General features: G+C 38.3%; 3 protein-coding genes and 1 long non-coding RNA gene across 6 annotated transcripts; 3 read left to right on the top strand and 1 right to left on the bottom strand.

Annotated features, from left to right (window-relative positions):
- Positions 1-106: 106 nt before the first annotated feature.
- Positions 107-7659, bottom strand: fam168b (family with sequence similarity 168 member B). Of its 3 annotated transcripts, none has more exons than XM_077554660.1 (7): positions 7516-7659; positions 4667-4751; positions 4507-4590; positions 3990-4132; positions 3710-3908; positions 1489-1619; positions 107-1402 (listed from the first exon to the last, which is right to left on the bottom strand). In XM_077554660.1, exons 2-6 carry the CDS (start codon positions 4734-4736, stop codon positions 1501-1503), a joined length of 615 nt encoding a protein of 204 aa, XP_077410786.1. In that variant the 5' UTR covers positions 4737-4751; positions 7516-7659; the 3' UTR covers positions 107-1402; positions 1489-1500. The 3 variants fall into 3 exon arrangements, with proteins under 3 accessions (XP_077410786.1, XP_077410784.1, XP_077410785.1); XM_077554658.1 differs by lacking the exon at positions 7516-7659 and adding an exon at positions 5714-5858; XM_077554659.1 differs by lacking the exon at positions 7516-7659 and adding an exon at positions 5518-5661.
- LOC144040465 (uncharacterized) lies at positions 5027-5695 on the top strand. Its single transcript, XR_013289742.1, has 2 exons — positions 5027-5367; positions 5498-5695. It is a non-coding gene; the product is annotated as an uncharacterized LOC144040465 (long non-coding RNA).
- fbxo45 (F-box protein 45) lies at positions 6973-9999 on the top strand. Its single transcript, XM_077554657.1, has 3 exons — positions 6973-7450; positions 7618-7974; positions 8095-9999. Exons 1-3 carry the CDS (start codon positions 7130-7132, stop codon positions 8278-8280), a joined length of 864 nt encoding a protein of 287 aa, XP_077410783.1. The 5' UTR covers positions 6973-7129; the 3' UTR covers positions 8281-9999.
- Positions 10000-12289: 2290 nt separating this feature from the next.
- On the top strand, positions 12290-19796 carry nrros (negative regulator of reactive oxygen species). Its single transcript, XM_077554517.1, has 3 exons — positions 12290-12619; positions 13100-13217; positions 17768-19796. The coding sequence occupies exons 2-3, from the start codon at positions 13113-13115 to the stop codon at positions 19703-19705; spliced, it is 2043 nt and encodes a 680-aa protein (XP_077410643.1). The 5' UTR covers positions 12290-12619; positions 13100-13112; the 3' UTR covers positions 19706-19796.
- Positions 19797-22588: the final 2792 nt, after the last annotated feature.

Here is a 22588-nt window from a genome sequence, read left to right on the forward strand (position 1 = left end):
TGCTAGATGTCATTGGAAATTTAAACCAAACATTTGATACAAGTAGACACATTTACAATGTGCAGCAAAATATGTTGTCATCAAGGACTGTACAATGGCAAACAAGTTTATTCTTATATTCCTTTTTATTTTTGCTCTTTTCTTTAATATACAAAACAAGAACCAAAATAAAAATAACATACAAAACAGATTATTGAACTCAGGTGACATTGTAAAGCAAGTCGGGACAGTGGTTTCGAGGAGTCAGCTGATGCTACAACTGTAAGCAATGTCAAAAACAGCTCAGATTTACTTAGTGCTTCTTATCAGTAGTGCTATTCACGAAGGATAGTAACAGGTCTCTTCAACTTTAGTCGTTAGCAGTGTAGTGTTTAGTACACTCAAGAACAAAATAAATGAGACACTTCAATGACCTGTATGACACTTTTTTTTTATAGTCTCCAATTTAAACACTCAGGCGCACACGCAATGGTTCCTGCGAGTTCACTCTATAAATGGCGGTCCTGGATTCAATAAATCAATTATTTTCCCCACTAACAATATTACCCAAAAGGGCTTCAAGCACAAACCACAAAGCTGCTTCAGCCTCATCGTTAAGTCAGAAATCTTCTCATTTGGATATTTTGCGGACTTTGACGACTTTCAACGATCGAGTCGGAACGGCACTTGTCCACAGCCATGAAGTGCCGCTCTTTTCTTAAAATACGCTAACGGTAAAACACAATGCATGTAACTGCATCACCAAAAGAAATCAAATCATATCAACAAGCTCCACTTAAACACAAAGTTGTATATAATAGAACAGTTGGTTCTGCGCATGATGGTGCTGTATTACTATTTTTTTTTTTTTTGCATGAACACTTTTCACCTTTTTTTTTTCACATTTAAAATGGGGTGACTGGCATTGGAGATTTATTACTTTTAACGTCCTTTGGATGTGTTCCTTTTGAAGGAGTTTGCATCGGTCACAGCAGGTCGATTGAGCTAGCATTACTTGACATATCAACATACAGAACATGCATTCAACATCAGACGTGTCTCCAAATCAGTGTGTGTGTGGAAGGGGGGGGGGGACTACTCCAAACTCCAATTTCACCACAAGCTAGTTAAAAACTCTAAAATTTGCATGGCAGCCCGCATAAGTAATTGCACGGAGGCTGAGGCCGTTGGATGTGAGATATGCAACAGGCTTGTAGGGGTGCGGCGTGGAATGAAGCCTAATTCCATTACGACGTGGGGATGGACGCCTCCTACCCCCTCCCTATCCTAATGGACCTAATATGGTTTCAGATTCACATTATAATGGAAGAAGACAAACTGGTTGCAGATGCTGGCAGAGTTGGTCCACCACTGCTAGCAAAAAACACTGGAGTGGAGTGTGAATGCATATCTACCACCTCACCTGCAGACACACACACACACACACACGCAGATAGTGAAAAAAAACGTAGTAGTGGGCGTGGCAAGCTTTTCATGCGTCATACTCACTCTGCTTCGACTTCACCACTGAGGGGGCACGTAGCTGTAGCTGTGCGTGCCGGCGGGTCGATATGTGGGCATGGTGACGGTGTGCGGCGCCAGAGCGGCGGGCGCTGGTGACTGAGTCGACAGCAAGGTTCCTGACGTGAAGAGTGAACACAATTGACATCTTTGTGAATTCGAAAAGCAGCTATGCGAAATACAACACTAAACATATCCCAGATGACATGTTATTCCCTTAGCGCTGTAATTAATTGTTATTAAGATGTTTTATTAGTTTTTGTGGAAGTCAACTCAAATATTTACTTTACAATAACGTGTTGCATGCACCCAAACTCGAAACATGGAATTCTGATTAATATTTTGTGGAATACGAGTTAAGCAGCAAAATCCAACTGTTTTCCATGTCAGAGGCGACGGCCATTTTGCCACCGACTGATAGTGACACACTGATCTGTATATATTACTGGATAGCTGATAGGCCAAGACTTTTGGAGCCGCCATATTACTCATTTCTTGGCATACGTTCGTACACATTTACAGTATCAAAATTGGAGAACATTTGAGACCGTACTTAGTAGAAACAGCATGATTTATGTTTTACATTTGTTAAACATAAAACAAGAGGTCTTCAGACATACAACTTGCCTTAAATACATGTATAAATTATATTCTTAATGATGTTTAGATGAGGAAACTTGTATATTTTTTTAATCAAGGAATTATAACTAATTCAACAAACGATGCCTCTGCCAAATCTATTATTGGGATCGAAGAGCTGTATATGTCTAATCTGTACGTATACATATAGTTTAGACAGTAGTCTGCTCACAAGATGGGAGGAGTAAGATGGCAGCCCTGTGGCTTCAACGGTTTGCACACGCGTGTATGGTTTATCGACTAACTAGAAATATATACAGATCAGTGTAGTGACATCATAGTTGCTCAGGGCTCAACTAACGACCAATCACAGCAAACCTTTAGAAACCAGGTGACCCGTGATTGGTTGTTACCTGAGCCCTGAGCAACTGTGATGTCACTTTCAAAATCGACAGCAAGTGGCAAAATGGCCGCCCCGAGATGGATTAAAAACGGGTGGATTTTGCTTCTTCTTATTCCACAAAGGCAATATTAACTCATTCACTGCCATTGACGTCTATAAACGTAAAAAAAAAAATCATTTTAACTATTTCTATTAGTTTAAAAAATTGTTCCCACTTTTGTTGACAAGAGGATGAAAACCCAGATTTTTTTAAAATAATCTTTACTTTTTTTTTTAAAGAAACGATTATTAAAAATTAGGGGCGTCAGGCGATTATTTTTTTTTTAAATTGTAATAAACGCACGACTTCAATAGTTAACTAACGATTAATCATAAATTTTCTATCTGTTCTAAATGTACAATACATTTTTTTTTAGGTTTTCATACTCTTAACAAAAGTGGGAAAAAATGTTAAACTAATAGAAATACTTCAAAGGAATTTTTGACGTCTATAGCCGTCAGTGAATGAGTTAATCAGAATGCTGTGTTTAGACAAGTGGAGTTTAGAATAAATCTTTGCGTTGACTTCACATTTAAATTGATTTTTACAAGATAAACATGATATTATTCAGTGTTCCCTCGCTATAATGAGGTTCACTTTCATGGCATGCTTTTTTTTCTTTTTACAGTGAGTGTACCTTTTTTTTCATGAAGGTTTTCACATTGTGAGTGTTTAAACAAGAGAGAAATGTGAGAAAATGTAAATGTTTCTATGAGAAAATTGTATAAAGTGTGCAGTGAGGGGTTTACAGCCTTAAAACATTTCTAATGTAAAATATTAAAGCTGACTACTTTGCAGATTTTACTTATTGCAGGTATTTTTGGGAACATAACCCCAGCAATACGACGGAACACTGTACAGTACATTAAAATAGAAATTAGCGAGGTTCGATACCAGTACTAGCACCCAACTCTTGAGTAGCCACAGATACCACTAGTACTTTTGATACATAAAATTTCCCCAAAAATTAAACAATGACAAATAATTTTGAAAGAAGTCCCATAGATCCCAATATAGCATTTTCCTTAAAATTTTAATGAAATTAATGGCAACTATCTAGTCTTCTAATTTATAGTTCCTGATTGTAAAACTGTCACAAGAGGGCGGCCGATACGATACCTTGAAATAAGTATTGATCCAATACAATACCTTTTATCGGTATTCGCCCATCCCTAAAAGTTACCCACCAGCTGACATGGCCATCGTGGTGCCGGCCACCATGCCCATGGCAACCCCATTGTTGCGGGGAGGAGGGATGGATGGGGCATACATGGCCGCGGGCATCCCGTTGGGCTGGACCACCGTTGTGTGATGGATCACGTGAGGTGGTGCCGCGTACAGTGGCTGCGTGAAGTAAGTTCCTTGCTGTTGTGAAGGAATCAGCGCCTGCATCACCAAGCAGAACGTTTTAAGAGATAGGGATTTCTGTGTTTTATAAACTCGGCAAGACGACAAAGTACCATATACCTGTGCGTAAGGGTTATGTTGAGGGTAGGTGCTCCTGACTGGGTATACAGCAGCTGGGTATGGGTTCGGGGAAGAGGAGTATGGTGGGACAGTCCCAGTATTGGGGGAACAGGACATTTTAAATGGAGCACCGGGGGCGTAACCTGGATTACAGAAGAGAAAACAAAATACGCTCTAATAGATAGATAGCCAGCTAGCTAGTTACTAATAGATAGATAGATAGATAGATAGATAGATAGATACTAATAGCTAGCTGGCTAGATAGCCAGCTAGCTAGATACTAATAGCTAGCTGGCTAGCTAGCTAGATACTAATAGCTAGCTGGCTAGATACTAATAGCTAGCTAGCTAGATACTAATAGCTAGCTAGCTAGATACTAATAGCTAGCTAGCTAGATACTAATAGCTAGCTAGCTAGATACTAATAGCTAGCTAGCTAGCGAGCTAGATATAGATAGAGATAGCTAGCTGGATATAGATAGAGATAGAGATAGGTAGATATAGATATAGATAGATACCAGTCGAGAAGGCTGGATTTGCTCCTTGGTACACATTTGGAGTGTATGCTGGGGCAGCTGCGGCGTAACCGACAGGGAAGCCAGCTATGATGACCAACAATAAATAACATTAAATAATTGCATAATGTCATTATTTACAACATTGGATTAAATTACCCACCTGGGTAGCCTATACCCTTGGAATTGGTGAAGGGGACCCCTGTTGGTGCAGGGCTGTACACTGGATTCATTATGGCCACCAAATTCTGCAATAAAACAAAATAAATAAAATTCACTAATTATATATTACACATACGCGCACACTGGTATGTGTATAATTTTTACATTCTTGATTTTCCTGATATGTTTTATCATCACAATTTATAACGACAGGGAACTTCCAATGCATCAGAAGATCAGAGGGTTCTCAATGTTAAAAAAAATAAATAATAACTAATATGTCAAGTGTGCCCCCTAACGGTGGCTGTTGCGCATTGCACAACGGCTGAGGCGATGACGGGCGACCGGGGCTCAAAATGACTACACACACGTTACGCAGTTGTGGAAATCAAAATGTGCACTCTCGATGTCTGTGGAAATAAAGCGGCAGAATGCGACGTTTTGTGTCAAATATCAAATATTTTTTTCTTAAACCGAACACGCATTTTATATCGCAGTTTGTAGCAATAAATAAACTGAGGAGAGCGAATACGATTAAAATGATAAGAAGTTGATTGCAGGCGGGCTGTTGGCAAATTTGACTTCAAAGGCAATTAGAAATTACACTTTGATGTACGTTAGTGGCGTCATTAGAATCGTTGCTGGCTGTGCACCCTGCCGACGTGAAGATGCTGTGGAGGAATTTTGGCAAGGTGTGCGAAGGTGAAACCCATCGACGCTTTGTTATCATTAGCTAGCTTAAACGCGTGAGCCGAACTAGCGGTTCAACCTCAATTCGCCAAATGAGCTTTGCACTGACAACATAAAACCTGCATACTGCGTTATTTTGCAGGTAATCGGCATGCAAATCACCTGTCTTGACCTTGCAAAAACAACAACCACCACCCCTGGAGTGAGTGCACAGCAACCAGGAGGAGGCAGTTTACCGCCAGGCCGCAACACAGGAGGCAGCCAGCCGGACAGCTGCGTTCTGCACCACTGCTTGTCCCAACATGGCACACAACACAGCGCTAACCACAAAATGCTCAAATCAACTACAATAACTTACTAGTAGATGTTATTGCCGTCTGCAAATACGCTTATTTGAATCCCGATGGCAAATAAAATGAAGCAGGCTGGTGTTTTGCTCCCAGATGCTGAACTCTTTTGAGTGCCTCGCGTCACTTCCGTATAGTGTCACGTGATTAGGGGTGATAACGTCTTCTGATGAGGATGACGAAAATGATGATGATGATGATGATGATTATTTATTAAACTGCAACCTAGTGACAACGCAAAATTTGGTTAACATTTCAACAAAGAACAATATGAAGAAGAAAAAAATAATAGTAGGCCTACTTCCAGTTATTCACAGGACAGGTTGCAAATTCATTCCGGATCTGTTTCAGAATTCGGTGTTTATGAAATTTTTGTGTCCTTTTATTCTTAAAAAACAACAACACATTTTATAAATTATTTTCTATACATGTGTTCATGATACATGACGGCATTGTGCTAAATATGATTATTGTTTTAGTTATTCTAATCTTTCACATTAATTGTACTTTAAAAAAAAAAGATTACGACACTTGACTTACAACTGCAACGAATGCCACTGGGTGTGTTGTGACGTCATCTGAGAAAAAAAAAATATTGAATTGTGACGGCGATTTAGCATTGTTTATCCGCTTAAACGTAATTAAATAAACATCTACGACACTTAAAACAAAACTAGAAGGCTTTATATAAATGATTTTTTATTTATTTTTATTAAACTGCAACCTAGTGACAACGCAAAATTTGGTTAACATTTTAACAAAGAACAATATGAAAAAAAATCATAGTAGGATTACTTCCAGTTATTCACAGTACAGCTTGCAAATTCATTCCGGATCTGTTTCAGAATTCGGTGTTTATGAAATGTTTGTGTCCTTTTATTTTTAGAGAAAAAAAAAACATTGTATAAATTATTTTCTATACATATGTTCATGATACATGACGGCATTGTGATAAATATGATTATTGTTTTAGTTCTACTAATATTTCACATAAATTGTACTTTAAAAAAAAAAAGATTACGACACTTGACTTACAACTTCAACGAATGCCACTGGGTGTGTTGTGACGTCATCTGAGGTCCTAGCCTGGGATAAAAATATATTGAATCGTGACGGTGATTTAGCATTGTTTATCCGCTTAAACATAATTAAATAAACATCTACGACACTTAAAACTAAAATAGAAGGCTTTATATACATAGAATATCTGGTATCATTTTATTTATGATTATTATTTTTCTGTTCTTCAAGGACCTTGCGCATCATTTCCCGTCAGCGGTCGAACTGGAATGGGATCCATACTGTTGTGGTTCCAGTAGCAACTGTGTATGTGTCAATAGCTAAAATGTCGGAATTAAACTAATAATTGCGAGGGTCATTCTGTGGCGTTAGACAGTTTTCACGCGTTTGCAAACGGTGGGACTATTATGTCGGGCGCGGCCGGTGGAGGCTCCTCTTGTCTAGGCGCAGGAGCAGGAGCTAGTTGCAGCTCCGCCGGCCCTCTCTACACTGCGGCATCCGGGGGAGGAGCAGGGGTGGCCGGGAGGCTGCCTGCTCGGGTCCTGGAACATATTTTCTCCTATTTAGAGCTCGCCGATTTGACTCGATGCGGGTTGGTGTGCTGGCATTGGAACAATATTCTGGCGGATGAAAACAGCGAGGTGTGGCGCAGCGTGGGTGCTCGAACACTAAATGACGAAGCTCTGCGGTCAGACATCCTGTGCAACCTCCCATCATACAAGGGCAAGGTGTGTTTACAGTTTGGATCCCATTGGGAGGCATGTGGATCATCACCAAGGAAAAACACTTTTACCTGTTAGTTGTTAGCTTGCGTGCCTTGGCACTTCTGAGGTTCAGGCTTTGAGAAGTGTAAAATAGAAATGATTCCAAATCTAATCTAGCAATCTGTCTCCAGATCAAATCCTTCCAACATGCTCTAAGCTCCCATGACTGCTCCCGCAACGTGTACGTGAAGAAGAACGGATTCACCCTGCACCGCAACCCCATCGCCCAGAGCACGGATGGAGCACGGGGCAAGATCGGCTTTTCGGAAGGTCGCCACGCCTGGGAGATCTGGTGGGAAGGCCCTCTTGGCACAGTGGCGGTGATCGGCATTGCCACCAAGCGGGCATCTTTGCAGTGCCAAGGCTATGTGGCCCTTCTGGGAAGCGATGACCAGAGCTGGGGCTGGAACCTGGTCGACAACAACCTGCTGCACAACGGGGAGGTGAACGGGAATTTCCCACAGTGTAATAATGCCCCCAAATATCAGGTAGGACCCATAGCAGTTTCCTCTCTGTTAACTTCCTCATACACTTTTTGGACTGTTAATAAAGTGAAAATATTGCTAAACACCATAACATAATTTGATGCTGTTGTTGTGTTTTTGCAGATTGGGGAGAGAATACGAGTGATTCTTGACATGGATGACAAGACGTTAGCCTTCGAGAGGGGTTTTGAGTTTCTGGGAGTTGCATTCCGGGGACTGCCCAAAGCCTGCCTGTTCCCGGCCGTCTCCGCGGTGTACGGCAACACCGAGGTCACGATGGTGTACTTGGGGAAGCCGCTGGATGGCTAAGTGCTGCATATAACTAAACGTTGTGAAGGCCAAACCGGTATGCTTCACCTAAGCAGCCCTTCACCTTCATAACAAGGACTGTTGGCACATGTACATCTGAACAGCTCATGAATCCTGAGTCCAAATTTTGACTGTGAAAAGGACTGTGTTTATTTATGTGTCAGTGTGGAAGTTTAACACTTTGACAGTTTAGATACCAGACCACTTTTTATATGCATGACATCAAAATTCAATCCAAACTTTTCTCCAGATTCAGTGCTGAACACGTACTACAGATTTGACTTCTGCTTGAAGGTCCAGATGAACTAGACTGGGGAAAACACTACAGTATGTGGCTAATATAATAAAGCTTGTTGTCCTATGACTTCAGGAAACAGCCCATTGTGTACTAATTAGGGGTGTCAAAATTAGTGTTTTAATTGTGAGTCAATTTAAAGTTCCTTTTAACACCCCAAATTTTTTTAATGCACGATTAATGACCCTGGGGAATTCCAGTCGCAACGCGGCAGACACGCCCCCGCCAAAATTTAGCAGTAATAACTTTAATAATAATGCATATATTTGTGGAGGCTGAGGTTATGTTGTATTTTACAATTTTAGCTCATTCACTGCCATTGACGTCAAAAATTCATTTGAACTATTTCTATTTTTAAAATGTTTCCACTTTTGTTAACAAGAGTATGAAAACCTAGAAATGTTTTTATTGTACATTTAGAACAGATATAAAATGTATGATTAATTGTGAATTAACTATTGAAGTCATGCAATTAATTACAATTTAAAAAAATGTAATCGCCTGACGCGATTAAAAAAAAGAAGAAAAGATTATTAAAAAAAATGAGTAGCGTCAGGCGATTGAAATTTTTCATCGTAATTAATTGCATGACTTCACAAGTTAACTCACGATTAATCACACATTTTATATCTGTTCTAAATGTACAAAAAAAAATCGAGGTTTTCATACTCTTGTTAAAAAAAGTGGAAAAAAATGTTAAACTAATAGAAATAGTCAAAATGAATATTTGACGTCTATAAACGTTAATGGCAGTGAATGAGTTAAAAATGTGCAAAATTTCACAAGTTACTTCATGTTAAAGATTAGATAGCTCTTAATATGAAAAGAAAAATGCACTGCGCTGTCACCAATTATGCAATCTAGTGGCGGAAAAATGACCAACACAAATCAATATCACATTTATTTTTTACAGTACATCTTTTCAATTTCAAATCAATTTTATGAATTATTATGAAATCACTCTATAAATGACTAAAAGATGCAGCCATATTTCTATTAGTTTGACATTTTTTTCCACTTTATGCTAACAAGAGTATGAAAACTTACATTTAAAATGGATTATAACATTTGCGATTAATCGTGAGTTAACTTTTGAGGTCATGCGATTCATTACGATACAAAAATGTAATTGTCTGACACCCCTCGTACTAATGCATTATCTCCCGTGTTAATTCTGATTTGTGTTTATGTCACATCAACACAACCTGACTTAGTAGTTGTCGTGCATGAGAAGTGCTGTATGGACCATTATGATCAACCGTTTTTAAGTCCGCACATCCAATAATGGTGGACATTGTATGTCACATCAGTGTCTGTTTTAATGTGTTTTATTACACTATACTATTTATTTCTGATTATATATGGTACTATTAGCTTCTGTACGGTTTAAAATTTGGAGAATAAAATCATGGTGTCACTCTAAATGGTTTGTTGATGCATTTTGTAGTGGTACAATAACTACTTGTTTACATTTTCTCTAAAGTATTTGTTTGCTTTCAGGCTCTCTTAATTGTGTCTGCTGAATGAATGATTTTCTAGTGATTTCTCATTTTAGAATGTTTCCACAAGAGGTCAGTGCTGCTATCTATGCAAGCTAAAACTCTTCCAATGAATTTTATACGAATTGAAAGAGAAGTACAGACTCTGAAATGTGCTAATTAAGTACAAAAGTAAATGTGACTTCTTTTTTTTTTTTTTAACTATCACTGTACATACAATACACTTTTAGGCTGGTACAAAATATACCACACACACAATCCGCCATTAAACGAAACTTAAAAAATAAAAAACACCTGGATAAACATTTATCTTGCTTTTCCAGATCACTCCATTACAGCCACAATAATGAAGAAAAATGTGTTTTTCTGCACGAAAATACCCCACAACCCCCTTCTACATCAACTAGTATTCCTCCTCCTCAGTTCACCAAAATAGAGCGCAGATTTACATAATTGTGCCGTTCCTCATCACAGTCGTAATCCCCAAAGCTACGCACACAATAATGCTTAAGAATCATTTAGTCAACACACCATTAGACATGCTCTGATTACACTTTCTACTATGAACTGCATTTCTCCAACTGCCTTTCTCATGTTCCTACCAAACTAATTAAATTCCCATTAATATAAACAATTAAAAGAAATTATAGAAATGTAGCACATTACGATGATTACTATACATAAATCATTTGGACAGCAGCTACTCGGTAGTACACAGACAACTCCATGAGGTACACCTGCATCAAAACAAGAGCTGTATTTAAAAAAGAAAAAAAAGAATCAAAAGACCTTGGGTGTTTCTATCCCATTTTTGTGGGTGCTCAAGTCCCCCTAAAATTTAAAGGGACAGTGTATAAGATTTAGTGTCATCTAGTATGAACTAATAATTAATTCATTTTAAAAACATATAATATGCACCAACAAAAAAAAATGTTCGACCACATCAAAATAGTGCCGCGCCTTACAGGAGGCTGACATGTTTCGCTGGCATTTTTCTGTTACGGATACCCAAATTAGACTAACTTCATGAACGTAGTTAGCCTCTGGTGGTGCTTGTAGCTTGTGCCAGACCAAATGATCGAACCGCCATTTATCTTCCACAGCTGGGGCCTGCAAGTGGTCATCGCTCAGTCCCATTAATTCTTTCTCTGCTTTGCTAGCCTCTCCCGCTAGCCGCTCTTGTTAGCCGTTCCAGGGAGTTCTTGCTAGCTACTCTTGCTTGCCACTAGCTCCTGCTTGCTCACTCCAAATAGTAATTGGTTGTAATTGGTAGTAGGTTTGCAAAGTACGGTCTCTCTGAGGCAGCGTACTGTGCGTGCTTCAAAATCAATGTATTCTATTGGTTCACCAGTAAATGGCACTAAATCCTACACACTGTCCCTTTAAGAGATTTAATATTTAATGTACAAAAATGTCCTGAGCTAGAGAAGTCTAACATGCAGCAATACTTTGTTAAAACGTAGTATTTTAACAACATAATTGCAGCAACACCATTTTCTCGTTCATAAATGTGGGAATGAAATTGCAGTAGAATGTAAAAGAAAGTTTACCCAATGTATATTTAGTACTGATTTAGCCTCACATAATTTCATTTTGTGCAATGGTTAGTACATCTACATACATTTTAATTACAGAATTTGATTTCATCGTGGTCATATGTAGCTACAAAATAGTCTTAGTCCTTTATGACATTATACATCTGTATTAACGACAAATTCCATCAACCTAATTCGTTTTGGATAGTTTTGCATGGCAGTACCCTAAATTAAGATGAAGATGACAGTACACAAATTTGACCACATAAAATGTCAACTGAGATGTTATTAGCCATTAGCGTCAAGGAATCATGTGCAACATGATTGCTATTGCCACACTTAAAAGTATGACCTCTGCCCCAGCCGAGCACTTCACTTCCTTATTCCTTGTTCCCTATTTTTGCCTGTGGGGTGGATACCAAGGATAAACAGTTTGTGTCCAAATATGACCAGTGACAACACAATTAAAGCCAAATAAATAATAGCGGATATTTATTGTCCATACGTCAAGGCCTAATAGCATTGAAAGTATTCAATCAATAATATCCTATAATACAATACTAACTGTACCGCCAGCTGTTGTAGCAGCAGGCCTCAAACCAAGCAGGAAGGGTGTGTACGTTGACTGGTTTCCTGGCTGATCAGAGCAGGCCAAGTGCGTGTCAAAAGAGTGTCAAGGGTGTGTTCTGCCAGGGTTCACGTTTCTAATATGTGAGACGTAACGCTTGGGGTCTGGTGAGGAGTAAGAAAAAAAAAAATAAAATTAAGCAGCACTTGCCTTCTTGTGGCCCCTTGAGCTTGAGAACCTCTCTGATTGCAGCTTGTCCATGTGACTTGGTTTCCGTTGCAGGCTTCCGTGAATAGTAAAACAGAAGGTGTCATTGCTTCTGTCAAGAGGACGGCACATGAAGATCACACATGAGAACGCGCACTACGGCGGAGAGCGAGGCAGCGATATGGTCAGGGGAGCAGGCATCAGTGGCTTGGGGGATCCACACCTAACCACCACTGTAAGTTCATGCATTATGCACGATTAATGTTGGAAAACTAACAGATACTGTCTAAGAAGCAAATCAGAAGGATTCTTTTTAATGTTTATCCTTTGGCGCAATGCAAATTGTTGACCTAACCCCTCTTTAAACGCAAGTTTATTTTTCCGAAATTTCCACATTGTAGAGACCCAAAAAGTGAAATTGTTCAATTTTGTCATGATTATTATTAAGTAGACAGCACAGTACATAATTTATTATTACTGGCAATCAAAAGACAAAAAAATGTCTTTGGTTTGAAAATAAGGCAAAATATAATAAATAAATATGTACATTTGATTAATTATTTTTTTCATGTCACATTAAATTGAGCATTATGTGATGAGTGTAATGTAGCTTAAAAAAAAGTAAAATTACATTTAAAAAAAATGGGTGGGGGTGGCGGAGGAATCTGTCTTTCTGTAAAATGCCTCTTTTTCTTTTCCATGATCTTCTGAGCAGTGAGGATGTTAAAATGTCAGTTCACGGCCCTTCAGCCATCCTCTTTTGCTCATTGCTATCCATGTGGACCATCCTCGCACCAGCCTCAAGTCATCCACAACACACTCCGTGCAAAATGGTAAGTTCTCTCCTTTCATACGAGCTGACTTTCCATATTATCCTCAATTGTCCGTTGATCGCTTGATACATAAAACAAATGTACTAGAAATCCATAAAACTATGTTCAGTTTTTCTTTGTTTTTGTGTGTTCTTATGATGCAGACTCACGTGTTCACAAGCTTCTCAAGGTGCAGTTAAATAGTTGACGCACCATTCAAGAAATATGTATGTACAGTATACTGAATATAAAATAGAAAAAAAAGCACATTTTAATATGTAAAGACACATACACATGTGCCAGTACTGTGCCAAAAACTTCCAAAAAGACTGCTCAACAAATAAGAAATTCAAAGCACATTCATTTTTTTCGAAAAATTGAGTCAACTTCCAAAAAGTAAGAGCCGGATGACAGTCAGAATTAGTTTCACACAGGCTACATTTTCAGATACAGTAAAGTAAGGAGCATTAAATTGCATCAAAGATTATGCCTTTGTAGTAGCATTCTACTTGGTGTAAGGAAAATATACCATTATAGATCATACCACAATTTTTCACTTTAAAAAAATACAAATCTATCCATCCATTCTCTGTACCACTAATTCTCACTAAGTCGCAGGTGTGCTGGAGCATATCCCACCTGACTTTGTGCGAGGGTCAGGGTACACCCTGAAGTGGTTGCTATTGAGCAGCCATATTTACATTCACACCATATGGACAATTAGAGTTCAATTAACCTACCATGCATTTTTGGAATGTGGTAGGAAGTGCAGGCACGGGGAGACAAGACAAGACAACCCAAAAATAAATACAAGGTCATAAATGACCACAATGCATCCCAAAATATTCTCTAATTGTTTATAAAACGGCATACAGTACCAGTCAAAGTTCTTCTTATTCAATAGCTGGTACTTTAGTTACCATATGAATATGATACTGCAAACTGTTCAACAACAACAACAAAATGGTTCAAATATCAACAATTCAAATGAAATTGGCAACTGCATTTTCAATTTCAATAAATCAGGAAAAAAATGAAAAATTGCTGAAATCTTAAGTCCGACAAAGTTCGAAATTGATTAATAACTTTAAGATGAGTTCTGCACACACACAAAAACACATCAGTCGTTGCAAATATGGTAAACAGAGATGACTATGAATCCAATGTAGGCCTATCCACTGTCTTGATGGTAAATCACCTTTAAAGCCTTTTAAGCACTTCTGCTTGCTCCACTATTCTTAAGAGTAGTAACAGAAATTAAAACTAAGGGTTACATACGCCCACACATGAATACAGCAGCAATTAAACTTTTATTAAAGCCAGAAAAAGACCCCACCCTTCCATCAAGTTACCGTCCGATTTCACTAATTAATACTGATATTAAAATTATCACTAAGGCTTTCACATCTAGACTAGAAACAGTAATCTCGACAATTATTCATAGCGACCAAACAGGCTTTATTAAAGATCGGCACTCTACTAATAATATTAGGAGACTCTTTAACCTTATTAGCATGTCACAGCGGCATGATAAAAAGGCAGTTATTATATCATTGGATGCAGAAAAAGCTTTCGACAAAGTTAACTGGTCCTTCCTCTTTGCTGTTTTAAATAAATTTGGCTTTGGGAAATCATTTATCCACTGGGTGTCAGTATTATATGATTCTCCAAAAGCTACAGTTACTACTAATGGGATTATATCTCAGAGCTTTACTTTACAGAGAGGCACAAGACAGGGATGCCCACTATCCCCTTTATTATTTGCAATATTTATTGAGCCACTTGCATTAGCCATACGCCAGGAAAGAAGGATTCAAGGAATTCACTCTGGGGTAACAGAACATAAAATTAATCTATATGCCGATGACATCTTACTTTATTTAGAAAAGCCGGCTACTTCGCTAGGGGAAATATTTAATTTAATAACTAAATTCTCACAGTTATCAGATTATTCTATTAACTGGACAAAATCAACACTTCTACCTATTACAGAAAATTCATGGAACCCTGCAAGCCAGGACCCACATTACTCATTTCCTATAGGTAATTTAAAATACTTAGGCATAAAAATCTCACCTAAATTAACTGATTTAATTCATTTAAACTTTTCTCCACTTCCGGATAACATTTATAGTGACTTGGAGCGCTGGAATAATCTTCCTATTTCTCTAATAGGACGAATAGCCACCATTAAAATGAAAGTTTTACCTAAAATAAACTATTTTTTCTCAATGATTCCATTTAAACCTACGGCTAAATGGTTCCAGTTGTTGGACTTAGCCGTAACAAAATTTTACTGGAATAAAAAAAAAGCAAAGATTAGTCTATCTACTCTTCAGAAAAGCAAATCCAAAGGTGGTCTAGAGGCACCAAATTTTATGTACTACTATATAGCTAACCAGCTACAATATATCGTTCTATGGGCACAACCCAACAGAGACACTAACTGTTGGTTGGAACTAGAACAGAAGGATTGTAATAACCTCAGACTTCGAGATTTACTCTTTATTACAACATCAATTAAGCGCCATAATTGTTTTAAAAACCCAATGATTTCCGCCACCGTGACTGCCTGGTGGAAGGCACTAGAATTGACAAAAGCCCAAGTGGAGCCCTGTGGACTTTCTCCCCTATGGCATAACCCCGACTTTCAACTTAACAACCAACCGTTTCATTTAGCTGTGTGGGAGCAGAAAGGAATTACACATCTCCACCATCTCTTCTCAGATAATATGTTTATATCATATACATCCTTGCTCCAAAAATACAATATAAAAAACGGAAATTTTTTACATTATCTACAAGTTAAAAATATGATAAAGAAAAAAATTCCAACACTTCGGGGTACGCTCCAACCGCCTGTTTTAGCTAAAGATATTAACAAGCTTTCTCCGACAACAACAAAAAAACTTTCAAAAATATATAAGTTACTTTCATATACTGATAAAATATCTTTACCCATCTCGAAATGGGAGACAGACTTGTCTATAGCACCGGAACCTGACTTTTGGATTCAAGTTTGTGAAAACGCATTTAAAATGACAAAACACACAAATTTACAACTTATCCAATATAAAGTTATTCACAGAACATACATTACTCAATATATGATGAAGAAAATGGGACTCTCAGACTCCGACATTTGTCTCCAATGCTTACAAAACACTACAGACACTTATGTTCATGCTTTATGGTTATGTACTCCGGTTATGTATTTCTGGACTAAAGTCTTAGAAAAACTTTCCGCTATTTTGGACTGTAGGATACCTTTATCTCCAAACTTGTGTTTGCTAGGTGACCTAACAACAACTGACTTACCACATAAACAATTTCAATCTACACTTGTAGCCCTTACTATCGCTAAAAAAACAATTCTTGTTAACTGGAAAAATAAACAAACTCTGAATATCGACCAATGGTCTAACCTCCTCATAAATCACATTTTAATGGAAAAAATATCTGCCTCAAATAAAAACCAAATATCAAAATTTATAGAAACATGGTCTACGTATATAGAATTTTTTAACCTAATTCCGGTTACTTAATTCTGTCTGTTAGCGAGAGCCACTACATCGTGATAACTTACATTGATGTTTCTGCATCTGGCAATTTATTATTATATTATATTATTAGTATGGGATTTTTTTTTAATGGGCTTTAGGTGAACTGATGAATACACACACGCTCGCACACACACACACACACACACACGCACATACACATACTCACCCACATACAAAAAAAAGGGTATATATATATATATATATATATATATATATATATATATATATATATATATATATGTGTATATGTGTATATATATGTATGTATGTATGTATGTATTTAAAAAAAAAAAAAAAAAAAACATTTATTAAATTTTTTTTAATTGATTTGTTGAATTTTTTTTAATAAAAAAAAAAAAAAAAAAAGGAGAGCAATGATGATGTCAAATCGAATGAACAATACTGAGCTCTCCTGTAAAAAAATAAATAAAAATAAAATAAAATAAAAAAATAAAAAAAAAAGTAAATCACCTTTAAAGGTTAAGTCGACACAAAAATGTTCTTTACAATATGTTATATGCAGCCCCGCTAGTCTAAATACGGTATTTTGACTAATATTACGTTGATAGAATACGAGTTAAGCAGCAAAATCCACCTGTTTTTATCCACCTTAAAGGGCGGCCATTTTGCCACTTGCTTGTCGACTTGAGAATGATATCACAGTTGCTCAGGGATCAGGAAACAACCTATCACGGCTTAGCTTCTCAAAACAAGTGAGCCGTGATTCTCAGTCCTTCACTTCATTGTCAGTCGACAAGTAAGTGGCAAAATGGCCGCCCTCTGAGATAGATAAAAACGGGTGGATTTTGCTACTTAAATTATATTCCACAAATACAATATTAATCAGAATGTTTAGGCTAGTTGGGGAACATACAGCATATTGTTAAGATAATTTTTGGGTTGACTTCCGCTTTAAGGGAACTCGTTTGTTATTTGCCAGAAAAAATCCATGTTTGACCTTAAAGCCACCAGAGATCCAAAATGTGTGTTCTCTCTCCTTGTCTACAGACCCAAAGAACAGCTCTGTGCAACAATAGCAACCTGACGTCAGTACCTGCGGGACTACCAGGCAGTACCGAGGAACTTCAGCTCAATCACAACCTTATCAAGACACTACAGGACAACTCTCTTCAATATTCCTCACTCGCTACCCTCAGTTTAGCCTGCAACCACGTGGAGGTGTTACATCCAAACACTTTTCAGTACTCCAAATTGTTAAAAAGTCTCAATTTAGCAAATAATAATCTGTATATTAGTTACCCAGAAAGCGGAAATGCCTTAAAGACGCTGTCTAGGATCAAATTTTTAGATCTATCAGAGAATAGGCTGGATGAAGAAATGGCTGCTATCCTTGTTCAAAATCTATCATCCCTGGAGTATCTTAATCTTTCGGGGAATTTCTTACGCCGTCTGGATGAGACCTCATTCAGGGATCTTCACCAGGTCAAAGAGCTCAATTTGCAGAGGAACCTCCTGTTTGAGATCGACAACGCCTTTGAGGGCACTCCCAGATTACAGCGACTCAACTTGGCCTTCAATTATCTCCCTTGCCTGACCGACTTCCACATGACCCAGCTGGTGGTCCTAAACGCCAGCCACAACTTCATCGAGTGGTTCATCTCCAGGCAGGACGTCAACGTCACTTTCCAAATAGAGACACTTGATCTATCCGATAACAAACTGCTATTCTTTCCATTCTTACCTAGCGTCAGCCGCTTACGGAATCTGTACCTGTCCCACAACGTTGTGAAATTCTACGAGCACCTGGCGGACAATGCCACATTCTCCAACGTGACCGCCACCGTCAAGTTCTACAATGTGATGAGGAACACTAACAACATCACGGCTAAGCTATGGGATGACAGCCTTCACGGCGACATCTCCTCAGTGGAGATTTTAGACCTTCGGGCAAATCAGTTGCAGTACTTCCCGCTGGGGTTCATCAACAAAATGTCATCCTTGTCTCGGCTACGAATGTGCACCAACTGTCTGGAAAGTTTGAATCTGAATTCGGAGCAATTCTCTGCTAGCTTGTCCGAGTTGGACGTTAGCAACAACAGACTGAGAGAGATTGTAGCGGATGACGTTACGCTGAGAACTCTTAGCAATTTGACATACGTTAACCTTAGCCTCAATGATCTTGACTGCTTATCCTTGGGACTGTTGTTTAACTTGCCAAGCGTTAGGTCAGTGGACCTTAGTTACAACAACATCGGCACATGCTTTCCTGAGGAAGTTGAGCCCAGTGCAGGTGTAGCCTGGAACACCACAGTGTCCTTAAGGCAGCTTTTCCTAAAGGGATGCCGCATAGAAAAAATTCCGCCTTCCGCATTCTCCGGACTGTCTCTCACACATTTAGAACTATCCGACAACCCTGGATTAAGAGGGCAACAATCAATAAAAAGTCTGAGCACAACGTTACATCACTTAGGTTTGGGAAACACACACGTTGGGGACTTAGACTTTGCAGAGTTTCTGAATTTGAAGTCCCTGAATATTTCATGCAACTCCCTCGCACATCTTCCAGCTTCAGTCTCAAGTCTTGACTTAAAGCAGCTTGATCTAAGGGACAACAAGCTGTCCACGATTCCCTCAGCTCAGGCTAACACATTAGCCTCGAAACTTCACACTGTTTTCCTCACAGGAAATCCATTCAACTGCTGCCAAACGGAATGGTTTAGGACATTTACGACAACAAAGACAATGCATATGGTCGGAGAAGCGGACATGGAATGTACAGATCTCTTCCAAACACACAACATCCGGCATTACCAGTCATTTTTGTGCTACAAAGAAAGTGGAGAACACCTTTTTTGGTACATTCTCCTTTTTGTACCTCTTTGCATTTCTTTGGTGGGCATTTCAATCATTTTATTTCTCACTCTGAAGCCCAAAGTGATACATAAATCAATCAAAAAGAAATATTTAAAGCCTACGTCCTATTAATGCCTTATAAGGTTTCAGTAAAGCAAGCCATTATAATAATAAATTGCAACGTTACATGATCTCACAAATAAAGTTTTTGTTGTTGTTCTTATTTGTTAAACTGTCTTTGATAATCCAATCACTTGTAGGTAAATTGTGAGTCCTGCATGGTATATAATCAATAACAAATTCCAAGAACAAAATGTACGGTTTATTTGAAACGGGTGATTTCTCAGTGCAAACCATCAGAAAGATTTTAAAATGTTAGTTCTTCAATCTTCAATTCAGTAAGATTAACGGTGATATCAGTGAAATAAGCACTTCTGAAGCATCTAATCAGTGAAACCACTTGTGGTGCATAAAGTCACTTGGGGGCGTATTTGCATGTTATCTCATGATTCCTAGGCTACGTGTGATACGCCAACCAGCGCTAGCGATAACATTTCAACCATCGTACAGAAGGTCTCATTTCCCATTGAATGCACCGTTGAGTGTGGTTCGAAGCCACAACCTCCTGGTACCTCGATGCAAAACTGCGGCTGTGCCCATGCATGTGCGAACGTGTGCTTGGTGGTGTGCTTCATGTGTGAACATAAGCAGAAGTGGTGTGGTGCAAGCTGTTGCTATAAGCAGCGGAGGAAACAAGAAATTTCCTGTTTTGCTCAAATGTGTAGCAACTGCCCAGTTCCGTATCTCAAAGAGGAGGAGGGTTTCCTTCCTATCGGATGAAGGGCGAATGTAACATCGACACGAATGTGTCGCCGCACTTTGAAGAGCACTTTTGGACGATGATCCTTGTGCATGCTACTGTGGAGATGTGCAGACTATGCATCGACAATTGTAAAAAAGCACAAAAGGCATTCTGTAAGCGTGTGAATTATTAATGAGTGAAGTCGCAGAGGAGCAGGAAGGTTGCTAATATCTGCAGTTGCAGCAGAGTGCATGAGGCCTAACCAGAAGGTAACCAAAATACCGCTGTGGTGATGCTTAAGGTCATGGCGGTTGAAGATGTATAAATAGAAGCCTTGTATAACTAAATCACATTTTTTTTAGTCAAAACAAATGTTTTTTGAGGAGTAAAGGGTTCAGTCAAAGCCCTCCTGTAACTTGAAATAAGTTATATATTCTTGAGTATGTATGTTGTGTCTGCCTTGTCTTCATTTGATTCACAGGTAAGGTTTTGCCTATCACCCAAAAAAATAAATAAATAAAAAGTGGCCATTATCATTTAACTTTTGGAGAAAGTATTTTCTCTCTCTCTATTTGTTAAGCCTCGGTAGATTCAGAAAACTATTTATTCCCGAGGTGCAATTAAGAAAGCAGAGAGTGATATATAACGAAACACTTTCTGAATTTAGACAGATTCGATGAAAAGGCTTCTTAACCCGTTTATTTTGTTCACCAGTAAACCTTATTTTTATGTTTTGAATGAGTGTGGGGAGGATAAAAATCATTTTCTTTTTCAAAAAGAAAAAAGAAGGGTTCGACTGTGCATGGGAAACTGGTTAGTTCAATACCTCCAACAAGCTTAAGAACCACTGGACTAGTGGTTAGCAAAATTCCAGCAGGTAAATGTTTTAAAAAATAAAATAAAAAAGAAGCCAATCAAATAATAAGTATAGTAAGTAGTCAAGCTATATGGTTAATGAGTTTATCCCCGCGGTTATTCCCTAATTAATTTGTGCATTTTGACACGGTTGACAAGACATTTCCATACAAATATATTTGAGAGGTTTGTGTTTTGGATTCCATCCAACTGGTAATGACTGGAAATTACTTTTCTGATTTCTCAACAATGCCAGAAATGCAACCCTCATGTAATTATCACTTTAAAAAATACTTTTCGTAGAAAGAGGAAACGCCTGGTGTGAAGTTGCTGAATGTGCATTAGCATGTTGGTTGATTGTGAAAACAATGAAATGTTCAATTTATGCGATTAAAAAAATAAATAAAAAATTTAAATCACTGAGTTAGCCAATAAAAATGAAAGAACAAGGTGATGATTATTATTGCGGATTTTACAGATATGACATTTAACACTGTAATGCGCAATGAACACTTTGCACTAAAGTATTGGGACACACGATGTCCAGTAGACCTTTTGCTTGTTTTAAAATGGCACACGTTCATATACAGTATGTGTTTGTGTGATTTCAGTTTGAAGTGGCTTACAACTGAAGTGAGAGGGATCTCAAATATTCTAGTTGCCTCATTTAGATACATCAGGGAATCAATATATTGGTCACAATTGTCTGTACAAGGCAGTAGTTATCTACAAATGCAAATAGTCTTGGTCAGGTGTTAGCTAGACCGCATACATTGGTGAACCTTATCTTCACTCTTTTAGCATAGGTGATGACCAAAAACACAACCAAGTAGTTTCATATGATATGCTCACTGAATATGAATGAGTGCAAACGTGTCTTTTTTCTTATCTTTTTTTTTTAGTCCCGGCCGGGTGCCTTTGGCCTTTTTATTTTGCTAAATCTGCCTCCAATGTAACAGGTCTTTCAAAGTAGGTCAGTGTTCTGAATGGTTATCTGGGCGCATGAGTGTTTTCATACTCACTAATGTGATGTGGGCACGGAATGCATGAAGCTCCAGTGGCAGTAGTGGGAGGCACACATTAGGATGCTGGCACACGAGAGGATATGCCTCACGTCGCATCTCCTCACACAGCTTCCCCTGTAAACACACGCTTGGTAAAGATGAATCAATATTCTCTTAAAGAGGAATTAAGACAATCTAAAAATGTTAATCCCAATCATTTGTTTTGTGTGCCCCCACTAGTCTAAACACGGCATTCTGATTAATATTGCGCTTGTGGAATTTTATTTAAGCAGCAAAATCAACCCACATTTATCCCTGTCAGGGGGTGGCAATTTTGCCACTTGCTGTCAACTG

The sequence above is a fragment of the Vanacampus margaritifer genome, chromosome 20, assembly GCF_051991255.1.
Source record: "Vanacampus margaritifer isolate UIUO_Vmar chromosome 20, RoL_Vmar_1.0, whole genome shotgun sequence".
Lineage (NCBI taxonomy): Eukaryota > Metazoa > Chordata > Actinopteri > Syngnathiformes > Syngnathidae > Vanacampus > Vanacampus margaritifer.

Excerpts from the sequence above, each read along its gene's own strand:
- fam168b (XM_077554660.1), bottom strand. The coding sequence starts at position 4,736 with ATGAATCCAGTGTACAGCCCTGCACCAACAGGGGTCCCCTTCACCAAT. Across the intron at positions 4,133-4,506 it reads AAATCCAGCCTTCTCGACTG|GTTACGCCCCCGGTGCTCCA; the intron begins GTATCTATCTAT and ends TCTGTAATCCAG. Across the intron at positions 3,909-3,989 it reads AACATAACCCTTACGCACAG|GCGCTGATTCCTTCACAACA; the intron begins GTATATGGTACT and ends TTGGTGATGCAG.
- fbxo45 (XM_077554657.1), top strand. The coding sequence starts at position 7,130 with ATGTCGGGCGCGGCCGGTGGAGGCTCCTCTTGTCTAGGCGCAGGAGCA. Across the intron at positions 7,451-7,617 it reads TCCCATCATACAAGGGCAAG|ATCAAATCCTTCCAACATGC; the intron begins GTGTGTTTACAG and ends ATCTGTCTCCAG. Across the intron at positions 7,975-8,094 it reads ATAATGCCCCCAAATATCAG|ATTGGGGAGAGAATACGAGT; the intron begins GTAGGACCCATA and ends GTGTTTTTGCAG.
- nrros (XM_077554517.1), top strand. The coding sequence starts at position 13,113 with ATGTCAGTTCACGGCCCTTCAGCCATCCTCTTTTGCTCATTGCTATCC. Across the intron at positions 13,218-17,767 it reads AACACACTCCGTGCAAAATG|ACCCAAAGAACAGCTCTGTG; the intron begins GTAAGTTCTCTC and ends CCTTGTCTACAG.